Genomic DNA, 17597 nt, shown 5'->3' with positions numbered 1-17597 from the left:
AATGTGGAACACATTGCATTGTTCCACATTAGCCCATACAGTCCATTCAGTGCGTAAGTCTCAGATATATTGGGTTGGCAAATAAGTGTTTGTTCGGTTTATGTGTTAGTACAAGTTTACGGCTCTTTGCCTGTCGCTATTGCGCAGTTGAAAGGCGACATTTCACATAACCTTTCAGTGAATTTTCGTTCGGCCTATTTCAGTTGCTTCTGTGTAACATATTTTTAGAAATGGAAGGAAATAACATACATTACCGGCATATTTTGCTTTTTTATTTCAAAAAAGGCAAACAAGCTGCGGAGACCCATAAAAAAATATGCAGCATATATGGGGATGGTGCCTTAACAGAACGCGTATGCCAAAAGTGGTTTGCCAAATTCCGTTCTGGATATTTCGACTTCAGTGATGTGAGTCGTGCCGGTCGCCCAACCGAGGTTGATTCGAGTGTTGTGAAGGATATCATTGACAAAAATCCATCACAAACAGTGCAGGAGATTGCTGCAGTACTGAACATATCCCATACAAGCATTGAAAAACCATTTGCACAATCTGGGATATGTTTCAAAAACTCGATGTTTGGGTGCTGCATGAATTGATGGAGGCCAATATGAATGCTCTCATATCCATCTGTGATTTGCTGCACGTCACCAAGAAAATGACCCATTTTTGAATGGGTCGTTTTCTTGGTGAAAACGTGTTGTCCACTATGAGGTGTTACCGTCAGGCAGAACAATTGACTGTCTATTGCTCACAGTTAACGCGACTGGCCCATGCAATTAGCACAAAACATCCTGAATTGGGAAATCGGAAAGAAGTTGTCTTTCACCACAACAACGCCAGATCCCACACATCGTTAACAACCTGGAGTAAATTGTTACGTCTTGGCTGGGATGTTTAGCCACATCTTCCGTATTCACCTGACCTGGCACTTTTCGATTACCACTTATTCCGTTGCAGAATTCTCTGAACGGGAAAACCTTCGCTAATGAGGAGGCTGTCAAAAGACACCTGGATCAGTTTTTCGCCAGTAAACCTCAGGAGTTTTATGAACATGCCATAATGAAGTTGGTGGACAGATGACAAGAGATCATTGATAAAGAGAGTCAATATATAACTGACTAGTATGTATTATATATATTAAATAAAATGTGTTTCATTCCACTCTGAAAAACCGAACGAACTTATTTGCCATCCCAATAGCTTGTGTCATACTCTCTGTCTGACAGAAAAATGCCTTGTGTGTGTCAATTCTCCTAATTTGTTTTGCTATGTGTGCAGAGAGTTTGTCCTCAAGAAGAAACAGACCATTTACAAAGTTAATTAAGGAAGCTTATGAACGTTACTTTGGTTGCAAGGTAGGTAATCAAGATAAAAGCTGAGTTCCGTGCACACGTGTGTGTGTGTGTGTGTGTGTGTGTGTGTGTGTGTGTGTGTGTGTGTGTGTGTGTGTGTGTGTGTGTGTGTGTGTGTGTGGTGTAAGTTGTGTGCAGGCTTAGCTGAAATGATCCAGACCGTGAATGCCATTTGCTGTTCCAATGATTTGGAGAGCCAACCAATCATTTTACTGACTTATATCTGCCTTACAAAAGCTTCAGAATTTTCATCAAAAAAATAAGAAGCACATAGTGTATCCAGATGCTGCATCAGCTTTGTGACCAGTACCTCATTCTGTTAATTTGCCAGTACCAAAATTTCCACACTTGCAGACATTGAGAATGGTGGTGAAGAAACAGAGGAAATATCTGACACAGTACATGATTTCAACAATCCACACTTAATCAACCAAGAGGAATTAAATGATCTTGTAAGAGATCTTCATCTTACAAAGGATGACACAGAACTGTTAGCATTATGGCTGCAAGAATGGAATCTCCTAGCTGAAGGAACTAAGGTCACATATTTCAATCACAGTCAAAGTGAATACGTCGGTTATTTCACTGAAAGTGATACCCTGACCTTTTGTACTAACATAGATGGGCTAATGGAGTCCTATGGCATTGAACACACATACCTTCTGAATGGTGACTTTTTTTTATTGATTCATCAAAATCCAGTCTGAAAATTGTTCTTCGCAATAGGGGTGGCGGCTTATATCCATCCATCTCAATAGCTCATTCACTTACTATGAAGGAAACATTAATTATGATGCCTATAAGTGGACCATCTGTGCTGATATTAAAGTCATTGCCATTTTGCTTGGTATCAAGCAAAATGGCAATGACTTTAATCATGGTACCAAGTTCATGAACATTTCAGAATTACAAAGACAATACACAAGTACTGTTGCTTCCTATGTGACAGCAGGACCAGGAGTAATCAGTATGTTGTTAAACAGTGGCCTTTTTGTATACATTTCACACTTATTCCCGATATTTTAATCACCGATATTTTTTCTTGTAAAGTTCATTGAATTTTCTAATTTGTTTGTCCTTATAAAGTTTGAAAGTTTTTTCATAACTGCATTGTATCGTTTGATCTAATTGATTCCATATGGTATATTCTAAATTGTTAGAAATGTCATCAATGAACTTGCGGCAATTAATATCACTTTTATTTAGTTCATATCTCGTGTGTTGAATCCTTTCTCTTACAAGCACCAGTGAAGTGCGTAGATAATTTTTTTTAGCTGATATAGAGTTGATATGACCTCTGACTATGAGAAACTTTGGAATGATGGAGAATTCCCTGCAGCGTTTAAGGAATGTTAGGTGGTTCAAAAGTTTGGCCTTACTGCATTTTTCTCTTTCCATGCACTAAACTTTGTGTTTCATTAAACTGTTTAAACTAAACATATTTGGTCGTTTTATAATTAAAATACAAACTTATTTATACTGACCATTTACAAACAAACTTACATTATAGCCTATACCAGCAAAACGTAGCCAACACTATTAGATTCAAAAGTACGATAATCCTAGCCAAAGTCAAACAACCTATTCTCAACACGTCTCCTTATGATAGAAAGGCAATTCTCAACTTGAAGAAAAACAAAGATATCATTATTACAAAGGCTGATAAGGGAAATTCTACAGTTATCCTTAACTCTAAAGATTATTATTATAAGTTTAATGTTTTACTTTCAGACAACTCCACCTATAAGATGATAGACAGAGACCTCACAATAAAAAATCATAATGAAACAAATCAACTAAACAGAAATTGTAATATTTGGCCAGAAGAAGTGAAGAGAACACTAAAATCCTCACATCCTATCACTCCAAGACCATATGGGACACCTAAAATACATAAACAGAATATACCTCTCCGTCCAATTGTTGATGGAAGATCATTACCAGCCTACATTTAGCAAAGAATCTTGCAAACTTATTAAATAATAAAATAAGATCAACAAAATCCTATATCAAGAATAGTCAACATTTTGTAAATAAACTCCAAGCCATTAAGATTGCACCAACAGACATGCTAGCCAGTCTAGATGTTGTATCCCCTTTTCACTAATGTACCAGTAGAAGAGGTAATAAATATCATCCAAGATCTCTTTCCTCTAGACATCACACAGATGTTTAGACACTGCCTTCAATCTAATTTCTTCAAGGTTAACAACACCATATACCAACAATTAGAAGGCCTAGCAATGGGAAGCCCACTATCACCATCTTGTGCAGACCTTTTCATGGAAAAACTTGAAAAAGAAATTCTCTCCACAATCTACCGTAGACCATCTATATGGTGGAGATATGTTGATGATATCTTCATTATATGGCAAGACAGCTTAGAAAACCTAAAATCGTTTGTGGATAAAATCAACTCAATACATAACAAGATAAAATTCACTCTGGAAGTGGAAAACAACAGACAACTGCATTTTTTTAAACATCTTGATAAAGAAACAATCAAATAGTGTCAAATTATCTATTTACAGAAAACCCACATATACTATAAGATATCTTCATTATACTTCAAACCATCACAAGACACACAAACTGAAAATTATCCACGTTGAAATATAGGGGCAGAAAGTTTATATCAGAAGAGGAGGATACACAAACAGAACTCTCACTAATAGCCAACACATTATCACAAAATGGATATCCTGAAAACACACCCCAGCTCAACATCACCAGAGTTAAAAATCGGTACTATCAACATAAGAAGCCTGAATGGCAAAGAAATGGAGCTAGCTGAGGAATTAGACAAGTACCAGATCGACATAGTAGGGGTGACTGAAACAAAAAAGACAAAAACTGGTGAGATCTTTCTGAGCAATAAATACAAAATGTTATATTCAGACAATGACAATCAAGGAAATGAAGGAGTAGCCATAGTATTCAACACAAAATACGAGGCTAATTTTCTTGAATGGCAGGCAGTCTCAAGTAGAGTAATGTGGGCAAATATGAGAATGGGGAACTGGACAATGACTTATTTGTGCCTGTGTCCCACAGAAGGCTCTACTAAGTTAGAAGTGGAGGAATTTTTTGAGGCTTTAGAAAAAGCAACTGACACAATGAAAAGGGAAAAGTTGGTCCTTGTTGGGGATCTAAATAGCAGAGTCGGAAATGATTGTCAGAAATGCAAAAATATTTTGGGAAAATTTGGAGAAAAAGCAAAGCTAATAATAATGGCAAAATACCTGTTGCATTTCTTCTAAGGACATGGACTGGTTATTACTAACACACTGCTCCAACATAAAAATGCACAAATTCACATAGAGAGAAGAGGCAAGGAATAAGAAAAGTCTCATTGACTATAATTGTTGATCATGATGTTTTTCTCCCTGGTGCAGGACACCAGAGTGTACAGAGGATTTGAAATTGGAATTGATCACTATTTAGTCTTGAGCAGGATAAAATTGAATTTCATATTGAAAAGATAGACATTTTAGAAAGTTCAAAGCGAATAAAAGTTGAGCAGCTCTGAGATGTGAACTGTAGACTAAAATACACAAATATTATTCAAGAAAAAATGAAAGAGTTTGAGAACAGGAATCAAACCTTGGAGATTCAGTGGAAAGCCCTGATTGACTCAGCTAGAGAGGCATGTGGTGAAATTGTCTGCAAGGATAGAAAAATTAGAACTCCATGGTGGACACAGGAAGTTATAAAGAGGCAGCGAAGGAAAAGAAGAAAGCATATCAAAAGTTCCTCGAAAAAAAGTCAGATTGTGCTCTTAGAGAATACAGAGACAAATGCAAGAATGCTAAACACTGTGTAAAACTAGCTAAACAAAAGTCATGGGAGGACTTTGGCAAGAATATAGAAAATAAATATCAAGAAGGTGGCAAAATATTCTGGAGGTTGTTGAAGAAGCTTAGGAATGGAGGAAAGAGTGCTGTAAAAGGAGTTAGAGATGATAAAGGTGACATAAAAACGGAAGAAAAAGATATCCTTGAAGTATGGAGTAATTACTTTGAAAAACTGCTAAATGAAACAAGCAGTGATGACAGCACAGTGATAAAAAAAACACTGACCAGGCATGCAGTCAGGAATACATATCCATACTTGAAGTAGAAAAAAAAAAGCCATCAAAAGCTTAAAATGTGGAAAGGCAGCAGGAGTAGATGATATTCAATCAGAAATGCTGACGTATAGTAGTATAAAAATCTTACAGTGGCTGAACTGCATAGTTCAGAAAGCCTGGACAGAGGGACGAATTCCCGATGATTGGAGTAGAGCTCTTATAGTACCCATATATAAAAAGGGAAATAAAACCGAATGTGAGAATTACAGAGGTATTTCCCTATAAGTGTTCCTGGCAAGATCTATGCAAGTATACTTGTGAAACGATTGAGAAGAATTGTGGAAGAAAAGCTGGGTGAAGAACAAGCTGGATTCAGGCCAAATAGAGGCTGTCAGGATCAGATCTTCACTTTACGACAAATAGTCGAGAAAGCATGGGAACATAACAAAGATCTGTATTTAAGTTTTGTCGATCTGGAAAAGGTATATGACAAGGTGCCAAGAGAGAAGCTATTCAATATGCTACAGTTATATGGTGTCAATGGGGCATTATATCAAGCAATACTTAGTCTTTATTTGAGCTGTAAGTCAGCAGTTAGAATTGAAGGAAGTACACGAAGATGGTTTAATGTTAAATCTGGTGTGAGACAAGGATGTACATTATCCTCTCTGTTATTCATTATTTATATGGATCGCATTATGAAGGAAAGTGGTATTAAACCTGATATCAAAATTGGAGATGTTAATGTCAGCTCTTTGCTTTATGCGGATGATGTTATACCTCTAAATAAATCTGCTACAAGTCTGCAAGATTCTCTGACTAAATTGAATAACTGTTGTAATAGATATGGTATGAAGGTCAGCAATAAAAAAACAAAGACAATGAAAATAGGCAGAATCATTGAAAATGTCAACTGCGTTGTGAATGGAGAACCTTTGGAAGAAGAAGTAAAACATTTCAGCTACTTAGGCACGATTTTTAGTGAAGATGGTAAATTCAATATAGAAATAGACAACAGAATCTGCAAAGCTGGTATGGTGGGAAGTCAATTGAATAAATTCATATTGAATAAAAGAGAAATTAGTCGGAACACTAAATTAGCTGTATACAAGAGAGTGTTGAAACCAGTTTTAACTTATGGATCTGAGAGCTGGGTCAGAAGTAAAACACTTGACCAAAGACTAGAGACCGCAGATATGAGAGTCCTGAGAAAGATTAGAGCCGTGAACAGATGGTATCAATGTCAATATTATATTAAAAACGAGGATATTAGGAAAGAACTTGACATTGTCAGCATCCAGAAATGTGTTAGCAGAGCTAATCTCAGGTGGTATGGTCACTTAAATAGCATGGGAGAGAAAAGATTAGCAAAACAAGTGTTCTCTGCCAGGTTGGCAGCAAAACGACCCAGAGGAAGACCAAGATATAGGTGGATTGATACGGTACAAAGTGCCTTAGAGGATAGAAATATAAGATCTGATAATGTTGGAGTCTTGACAAGTAACAGACTGATTTGGAGGAAAATTGTAGATAGGAAGTTAGTAATGATGTAATTTTTTCATGTAGTACTATCATATCCTGTACACTCTTTGAGGGTACATGACAGGAATTTGATGATGGATATCCTCCAAACATCATCAAAAAATATCTATATGGCGACAACCCCCAGACAAGAAGAATCGCACTCCCAATATGTTTCTACTGTAGTGATCCCTTTCATCAAGTCAATTTCTTATCAAATAGCCAGAATACTAAGAGCCTACAACATCAGAGTGGTCTTCAAACCAACCGCCAGCATCAGACAAGTTTTAGGATCCCCAAAAGATAAGGTGCCATCCTACAAATATCCAAGAGTATATTACATTCCTTGCTCCTGTGGTCTTGCGTACATCGGACAAACTTCACGGAGTTTAGAAATCAGACAAAAAGAACATGGTGATGTAAACCACAAAGAAGTATTTCTTCTGGCTTAACGCTTCATTTCTGTACATCTAACCACACGATAGAGTGGTAAAACAGCTCCATGCCATATCTGGATGATGACTACAGACATCGTTTATTCAAGGAAGCCACAATAGTTTTAATAACTGGTGGAAACCTCAACAGAAATCAGGGTGCAATCCTAAACAGTTCGTGGAAAAATCTGATCCTCTCTCTAAATCAATCTGAACTACAGCTAGCCAGTAATCACATTACATGTTTACAAACACGCATGCGTGATAATGAATAAGAACAATAAATCTTCTCTGTCATGCGAACGTGTAACCTTAGCTACTAATTGGTTTACAACATTTTTTATATTCCTTTCAATTTGCATTTACTAGTTTTTATGTCTTTCCTTATACGCCTTGAAAAAGCCAGACAGTTTCCTGGTGAAACTGGTAAGCTATAATGTAAGTTTGTTTGTAAATGGTTATTATTAAATAAGTTTGTATTTATACAAGAACTTTACTTAAGATTCCATCTTGCTCCTTGGAACATATATTGTTAAGCACAAAACATTCTCACTCATATACAAAGCCTTGATACTATGCTGTCCTTTAATATTAACTTTGCAGTTCCTTCTTGGGGAGTAGTTAAAAAGATCAATATACCTTTTTTTTTTTTTTTTTTTTTTTTTTCCCCCTAGCTCTTGTAGCTTGCATTCTCATTACCCAATGACAGCTATTCCAAGAACTAATGCCCTTGCCCATTGCCAAGATTCAGAACGAAACTCTGTTGACAACATGGCTGCCATTACTATGATGCTCACACATTGTAATAGCATAGGACAAAAGAACACTAATATAAACAAACATACAATAATAGACATGCAGCATTATTTGCAAATCCCTAAGAATTACAACAAAAGATAAACACTTTTACTACTAGTATATATTTAGGTCTTCTTCTTTGTATGACTATTGTTTAACTAAATGGCAGTTCTGATAATACTTTGGATGCAGTTGCATTAATAAAAGTGAACACGTACATATATTTTATAATATTACTTTATCATGTGACAAAACTTAAACCTTTGTATGAAATTTATGCTTGTATAATACTATAAAAATGAACATAAGTAAAACAATTTTGTGAGATGTTTACAAAGATCATTAATATATAAAAGGGGTGTGGTTGAAAGCTCAGAGCCCTGAGGTACCTTTTGACAGAGAAATCCAATGAGAGGATTTCTCTGTCATAATGACTTGCAGTGAATGACTAGAGAGAAGAAATTGATGATTCGATTACAAAGGGCAGACAGGAGAACATAAGAATTAGGAACTCAGCCTTCAGAGATAAAGAGATGAGTGCTGTCAGAATAGTAATGGCAGCAGATGGAAGCAATGATATGAGATAAGGAAATAAGGTGTGGACATCTTAGTATCATTTTCTGCCATCCTGGCATCTAATCAGATTTGATTTTAAGATTTGAGCTAAATAATGCCTCATTATTCCCAATGGGAGTAGGCACCCACCTTTGCTGTTTCCAATAGTGGAGTTCATTTCTGTCAACATTAATGTTAGATAATACTATAGCACCTGACACCATCTTTTATTTCTAATCCTGAATACCAGTCAGAATTAGGAACTCGAACATTTCAAACTGAAATTAAAGTGTCACTCTCTGAATATCTAGTTTATATGGATAAAAAGTTGAGTTTCTTATAGAAGAAAAAAACCCCACTTTTGTTATGGTTCCCAAACTCAGAAACCAAAACAAGTCTATTCGTCCACTAGTATGTACATGCACCAAAATTTAAATAATGCTTGTTTAATATACTTGTACATAATAAATTTACAATTGTACTTTTTCTTTTCTTTTTTTTTTCCCAACTTCCTACACCTAATACTAGATGTTCACAGCAGTACGCAGGAGAAAAAAGATTGAAAGGCACTAATTTATCCATAATGTAATTTGCTTGTTATAAAGTATATACTTCATAACTATGCTCCACCAGTCCTCTACAACTAATCAAGCTGATAATGAGTAAGAGCAACATGCTAACCCACTGTCAGCATCCTACACTTAGATGACTGGTTTGGGGCATGTGCTGAATAGTGAGTTGTTAATGAATTGCCGGATACTGTGTAATTTGCTATATTGACAATGGGGAATGAGTGATGCTAGTACAGGTAACCCTCATATAACGCGATACTTATACAACACGGTCCTTATATAACCCTTGTTCAACGTGGTATTTATACAATGCAGTGTCGTTGTATAAATACCACAGTCTACAAATTGTAGTAATCCTTTACCTTTTCATATATTTTTTACTGTGCAACTTAAAAATCAAATTTTATCTTTGTTATATTAAATTTGCGTCTGTCCATATTGAGCATGTAGTTAATAGGTAGCGAATTTATTGTTTACAGTAAACGAAGACAATCGAAAATTGTCTTCCTTTTCTGCCAGGAAAGTGCATTAAAAATCATAAGTGTGTTAATCTCAAGCTGAACTCTTTATTTTCTGGTGAGTTACATATAATATGTAATGCTTTTTTTTTATGTAAAAAATTTATTTTTATAGTAATGGCCACTTAGAGGGCTTTTGCAACATGGTTGAAAACGAAATTAGTGAATTAATTGATGGGGAAATAGATTTAAATGAGGAGAAACTAGTACAATTAATAGATGACATCAAATCAAATGGCAGGGAAAGTAGTTTAAAGAAATTAGCAGAAGGATTGGACTTAGCAAGAAAGTTAGGAAGTTATTTTACAGATAATGATTCCTTAATGGAGCGCTCTGGAAAATTCATGAGACAGCTGGATATTTGTTTAACTCCATATCATGAACGTAATTAAAAATTGCAGCATAGTTGTAAGCAAGGTCTTATTACTGACTTCTTGATAACTAAACTAGCCAAAGTATGCAATGAGAATTATACAAATGATGTCTGAGAGATTTCAAGTGATGACAGCATACAGCCACTCTTTAAATAATGAACATCTACAATTAAATGCACTTTATTTTATTTTGCCTAAAACATTTATGCTTTTTGTGCAATGAAGTTTGCATACAATTTGTGATTTTATAAGTTTATACTATGTATTTGTTTCATAGTTTCTGTGTTTTCTTAACTTACATGAATTACCTGAATTAAATGAAAATATTTTTTTTGTTGGATATGTCTTTGCTTATATAATTAAAAAAAAAAAAAGATTTCGGAACATAACCCTACTTTTTCTATGCGATCTGAGTCTCGCATAGTGCTATTTATATAATGCTGCATTTCTTTGGAACCTAACATCTGCGTTATACGAGGGTTACCTGTAGTGTGATTGTCATGATCTTTTTTACTTCTTGAGTATTTTTATTATGTGCAATTGCTTTTTACATTTATTTTGCTTGTCTGTTAGTGCACATGTTTAGACTGGATCCTTGGATAAATCATTTCAAAATCATGTGTAGAAGTAATAACTTCAATCTGGCTGAAAGAATTTAACGAAATTTGGTAGTTAGGATCCTTGCTCTTTTAAACTTTTTTTTAAAACATCATTTCCATTTTATAGTAAATAAGATCATTTGTAAGGATAAAACATTTCAAAAAATATATAAGCTAAAACAGACCATATAATTATAGCCGGAGATCTTAATGCCAGAATAGGAATGAAAAAAATTCACAATAATATACAAAAATGGAAAGCGACTCATTGATTATATAATAATTTAAAAATAATGAATACATTTTGCAAACATAAAAATATACATAAATATACATGGTGTGCAAGAGGACAAAAATCATTAATAGATTACTTTTTAACAAATGAAAAAAAAAAAAAAAAAGCAGCAAACCTCTTCCAAGATGTTAAAGTCAGAAGAGGGCAAGAAATCGACACAGATCACTCTTTAGTGCAGGCATAACTAAGGTTTCCACCAAACAAAAAAAAAAAAATAAACAAACTATAAAACAAAATCTAATTACAAAGTAAGACTACTAAATGATTCAAGTATAAGAAACACACGTAACCACAGTAATAAGTTTTAATAAATAAATATTTCATCCTGAGTATCATAGGACATCGTCAGTACAGTTAATTCAAAGTATAAGAAATTTATACCAACAGAGGATTAATAACTACTTAGAAAAATTACAAGAAAATGAAGACATTGACAAAGAATGGAATAGTATAAAAGAAATTATTGCATCAAACAGCATATGAAAGTCTAGGAACATGCAAAAAAATCATAAAAATAAAAAATTACATATATGGGATAATGAAATAAAAATAATAATTGTAAAAAAGAAGATGGAGTTGAATATGAAAAGAGACGAGCAATAGCCAAAAGAGAAACTTAAAACACAAGAAACTGCAAATATAAATTGTGAAATTGATGTGAAAGAATTCTTGGATTACTTTACAGATCTTTGGACAGATAATACTGGCATAAAAAAAATACACCACAAACTTACAAAATACTTTAAATGATATAATAACAATGAAAGAATTAAAGGACAATCTAAATAAAATAAAAAATGGCAAATCAGCAGGAGAAGATTGGATAAACTACGAACTGTATAAATTTGCTGGAAAAAAATTTCATCAAATATTATTAAAATTTTTAAATAAAATATATATAACTGAGAGGAGACCTCCACATAGCCTTTAAAGGAATGCGGAGAACCGACCAGGGCTTCTGACCTAATGTCCAATCCTCACCTTCTCGTGGTGCACCCTGTTGGGTATCTACTTTGATACTGAACGAACGAGGATGGGCTGGCAATTTGGGATTTAGCCGACCAAATTGTATTCTTATTGGTTAAACCAAAATAAAAAATGATGGTACAACATGACAAAATTTCATGCCGGCTGGGGCGTCGCCCGGTTAAACAAGACCCCCGTTGTTTTCGCCAGGGAACCAGGGCGAACAGCGAAAAGTCAGCTACTGGAACAAATCTGAAAACAAACCCCAACTCAACATCACAAGAGTTAAAGATCGGTACTATCAACGTAAGAAGCCTGAATGGCAAAGAAATGGAGCTAACTGAGGAATTAGATAAGTACCAGATCGACATAATAGGGGTGACTGAAACAAAAAAGACCAAAACTGGTGAGATCTTTCTGAGCAATAAATACAAAATGTTATATTCAGGCAATGATAATCAAGGAAAACGAAGGAGTAGCCATAGTATTCAACACAAAATACGAGGCTAATCTTCTTGAATGGCAGTCATTCTCAAGTAGAGTAATGTGGGCAAATATGAGAATGGGGAACTGGACAATGAGACTTATTTGTGCCTATGGTCCCACAGAAGGTTCTACTAAGGTAGAAGTGGAGGAATTTTTTGAGGCTTTAGAAAAAGCAACTGACACAATGAAAAAGGAAAAGTTGGTCCTTGTTGGGGATCTAAATAGTAGAGTAGGAAATGATTGTGAGACATACAAAAATATTTTGGGAAAATTTGGAGAAAAGAGCAAAGCTAATAATAATGGCAAATATCTGTTGGATTTCTGCTCAGGACATGGACTGGTTATTACTAACACCATGTTCCAACATAAAAATGTGCACAAATTCACATGGAGAGAAGAGGCTAGGAATAAGAAAAGTCTCATTGACTATGTTATTGTTGATAGTGATGTTTTCTCCCTGGTGCAGGACACCAGAGTGTACAGAGGATTTGAAATTGGAAGTGATCACTATTTAGTCTTGAGCAGGATAAAATTGAATTTCATATTGAAAAGAATAACATGTAAGAAAGTTTTAAAGCGAATAAAAGTTGAGCAGCTCTCAGATGTAAACTGTAGACTAAAATACAGAAATATTATTGAAAAGAAAATGAAAAAGTTTGAGAACAGGAATCAAACCTTGGAGATTCAGTGGCAAACTCTGAAGGAAACATTGATTGATTCTGCCAGAGAGGCATGTGGTGAGGTTGTGTGCAAAGATAAAAAAATCAGAACTCCCTGGTGGACACAGGAAGTTAAAGAGGCAGTGAAGGAAAAGAAGAAAGCATATCAAAAGTTCCTGGCAAATAAGTCAGCTTTTACTCTTGCAGAATACAGAGACAAATGTAAGAAAGCTAAACAGTGTGTAAAACTAGCTAAACAAAAGTCATGGGAGGACTTTGGCAAGAATATAGAAAATAAATATCAAGAAGGTGGCAAAATATTCTGGAGGTTGTTGAAGAAGCTTAGGAATGGAGGAAAGAGTGCTGTAAAAGGAATTAGAGATGATAAAGGTGAAATGAAAACAGGAGAAAAAGATATCCTTGAAGTATGGAGTAATTACTTTGAAAAACTGCTAAATGAAACAAGCAGTGATGACAGCACAGTGATAAAAAACACTGACCAGGCATGCAGTCAGGAAGACATATCCATACTTGAAGTAGAAAAAGCCATCAAAGGCTTGAAATGTGGAAAGGCAGCAGGAGTAGATGATATTCGACCAGAAATGCTGAAGTATGGTGGTATAAGAGTCTTACAGTGGCTGCACTGCACAGTTCAGAAAGCCTGGACAGAGGGACGAATTCCCGATGATTGGAGTAGAGCTCTCATAGTACCCATATATAAAAAGGGAAATAAAACTGAATGTGAGAATTACAGAGGTATTTCCCTACTGAGTGTTCCTGGCAAGATCTATGCAAGTATACTTGAGAAACGGTTGAGAAGAATTGTGGAAGAAAAGCTTGGTGAAGAACAAGCTGGATTCAGGCCAAATAGAGGCTGTCAGGATCAGATCTTCACTTTACGACAAATAGTCGAGAAAGCATGGGAATATAACAAAGATCTGTATTTAAGTTTTGTCGATTTGGAAAAGGCATATGACAAGGTGCCAAGAGAGAAGCTATTCAATACGCTGCAGTTATATGGTGTCAATGGGGCATTATATCAAGCAATACTTAGTCTTTATTTGAGTTGTGAGTCAGCAGTTAGAATTGAAGGAGGTACAGAAAGATGGTTTAATGTTAAATCTGGTGTGAGACAAGGATGTACATTATCCCCTCTGTTATTCATTATCTATATGGATCACATTATGAAGGAATGTGGTATTAAACCTGATATCAAAATTGGAGATGTTAATGTCAGCTCTTTGCTTTATGCGGATGATGTTATACTTCTAAAGAAATCCGCTACAAGTCTGCAAGATTCTCTGACTAAATTGAATAGCTGTTGTAATAGATATGGTATGAAGGTCAGCAATAAAAAGACAAAGACAATGAAAATAGGCAGAATCATTGAAAATGTCAACTGTGTTGTGAATGGAGAACCTGTGGAACAAGTAAAACATTTCAGCTACTTAGGCACAATTTTTACTGAAGATGGTAAACTAAATATAGAAATAGACAACAGAATCAGCAAAGCTGGTATCGTGGGAAGTCAATTGAATAAATTCATATGGAATAAGAAAGAAATTAGTCGGAACACTAAATTAGCTGTATACAAGACTGTGTTCAAACCAATTTTAACTTATGGATCTGAGAGCTGGGTCAGAAGTAAAACACTTGACCAAAGACTAGAGACCGCAGATATGAGAGTCCTGAGAAAGATTAGAGGCGTGAACAGATGGCATCAATGGCAATATCACATTAAAAATGAGGATATTAGGAAAGAACTTGACATTGTCAGCATCCAGGAATGCGTTAGCAGAGCTAATCTCAGATGGTATGGTCACTTAAATAGAATGGGAGAGGAAAGATTAGCAAAACAAGTGTTCTCTGCCAGGTTTGCAGCAAAACGACCCAGAGGAAGACCAAGATATAGGTGGATTGATACGGTACAAAGTGCCTTAGACGATAGAAATATAAGATCTGATAATGTTGGAGTCTTGACAAGTAACTGACTGATTTGGAGGAAAATTGTAGATAGGAAGTTAGTAATGATGTAATTTTTTCATGTAGTACTGTCATATCCTGTACACCCCTTGAGGGTACATGGCAGGAATTTGATGATGATGATGATGATGATAAATAGACAAATACCAATAGAATGGAATACAAATATAGTAAGACCTGTATTTAAAATAGGAGATAAAACAAGAGATAATTACTTGAATACATGCTACAAAATATATAATGAAAAAATATTATTAGAATGTCAAAATGGATTTAGAAAAGGATGCTCTATAATGGATGCAGCTTTCTGTTTAAAACTACTTATAGAAAAAAGAAGAGAATTTAATTTGGAAACTCATCTTTTGTTTATAAATTACGAAAAAGTATTTGACAGAGTAAAAAGATATATATTATTTGATATATTCTAAAGAATAAATATACCTAATATTTTACTACATGCAATATTGAATATATACAAAGATAATGACATTAATAATGACTTTACATTAATATATTAATATAATGGAACACCTTAAACAATCTAGGTATAGAAATTTCCCAGAATTACAGAATAAATACGCTATTATTTGCAGATGATCCAGTAATAATATCAGATAAGGAAGACAATTTACAAAGAGCAATGTATAATTTATACGTTATAGTAGAACAGTTTGGAATGAAAATTTCCATAGATAAAACTAAAACAATGCCATTTTGTGGACAAACTCCAGTTAGAAGTAAAATAGTTATTAATAATAAAATAATGGAACAGATGAATACCTTCAGTTATCTTGAATGTGAAATATCATATGAAGGAGAAAAAGACATAAAATTAAAAACTTCAAAATTTTTACAGATTATAGGCCTGATAAATAGAACACTCAATCCAAATATAGTACAAAAAGAAGCACGCTTGAAAATATATAATACTTTAGCAGTGCCTACATTATTATATGACAATGAAATTTGGGCAATAAACAAAGAATAAAAACAAGTGAAATGAGATTTATGAGAAGAACTGCAAAATACACATTATTAGACCAAAAAAAGGAACGAAGACATTTAAAAAAAAACTAAAAACAAAATCAATAGAAGAAAAACTAAATAATTACAAACAAAAATGAATAGAACATATAAACTGAATGGCCAACACCTGATATCCTAAACAAATATCCTGAAATATAAGCCAATTGGAAAGAGAAGGCAGGGTAGACTTTAAAAAAGGATATTGAATGGATAATGAGACTGGAACAGACCAATATGGTCTATTCCCATAATCAGCGTTATGATCATGATGGTATTTTGAATCAAAGAAAATTGGTGAGTCTTGGTCTTGGTTTAAATTAGACCATTTTAGTGTTACAAATAGGCAAAATAGTTCAAAATGATAACACATTATCCTTTATATATAACAAATAAATAAAAAAGAGTAGCTCATAGTTCAGTTGCTATCATAACGCACTTTACTACATAAGTGCGCTGTTTCAAAATGCAAAATGTATGGATTGTTTCCTTGCTTACTATTATCTTGTTTTATTTCAGGATGATGATTATGAGGCAACTTCTTTGATGAACAATAAACGTACTGCATTTCCTCCTCCTGCAGCAGCCTTTTTAAGTGAACTAATTGGAAATGACAAGGTAAGATTTTTTTCCCATTTGTTTAATTTAAAGAGAAAGAGTTATAGGTTTTAGGCTCTAAAGATGTAAATTGTCATAAGAAGAAATAATGAAGGTTTGATATTGTAGCCGCTGTAGCACAATTGGAAGAATAGCGGAACATTGCGCCCTTTGATTGGACCTGGGTTTGAAAGACCTGGGTTCAATTCTTGTCATGATGAGTGAATCCTTATATGGGCTTTTTCAGTTGAAGGTGAGTTAGCCGATCTCATACGGTGGTAGCAGGGTTTTTCCTCCTTTCATCCCGTGTACAGACAAATCAGCCTTCAGAACACTCACAATTTGCAGACAAAAGATGTTGGTGATGATGGGCGATAGATGTCATTGATGGTAGTAGTGTTATAGTGGGAGAATTAAGTAGTAGTGGAGAGGATGAAATGTATTTAGTGAAGTAAAGTAGTGTGCCCTCCCATGATGAGTTCTTGGATTCCCTGGAGGTGTCACGTAATAATAATAAGAATATTTAACAGAATTGATATAATTTGCATTATCATTATTATTCTCAATGAATTTATTTTTGAAGTTGTATATTTTTAAAATGACTTGGACATGGAACACATCTTCACGAATAAGTTATTTTTTTTTTCAATCATTACTTATCTGGAAAAGAGATCCAGATTTATATTCTATATATATCTGGATTTATATTTGTGAGGGAGAAATTTTTTTTTTAGCCTTTGATAACTTATCTGTAGCCAATTTTTAACTTAATTTAGAAATTGGCGAAGTGAATTTA

At 34.4% G+C, this 17597-nt stretch overlaps 1 protein-coding gene across 1 annotated transcript in view; it reads left to right on the top strand.

The window, feature by feature from the left end:
• The window catches only part of Sf3b1 (splicing factor 3b subunit 1), a 329390-nt gene that overhangs the window by 35023 nt on the left and 276770 nt on the right, over window positions 1-17597 (top strand). The window contains exon 3 of the mRNA XM_090402705.1: window positions 16724-16822. Coding sequence (XP_090258831.1) covers window positions 16724-16822 — 99 coding nt within the window. The remainder of the gene's footprint in view (window positions 1-16723; window positions 16823-17597) is intronic.

Source organism: Typopeltis vanoorti, chromosome 13 (assembly GCF_054136105.1).
Source record: "Typopeltis vanoorti isolate ZY-2024b chromosome 13, IOZ_Tvanoo_1.0, whole genome shotgun sequence".
Lineage (NCBI taxonomy): Eukaryota > Metazoa > Arthropoda > Arachnida > Uropygi > Thelyphonidae > Typopeltis > Typopeltis vanoorti.
This window is presented reverse-complemented; position numbering and strand designations above follow the sequence as displayed.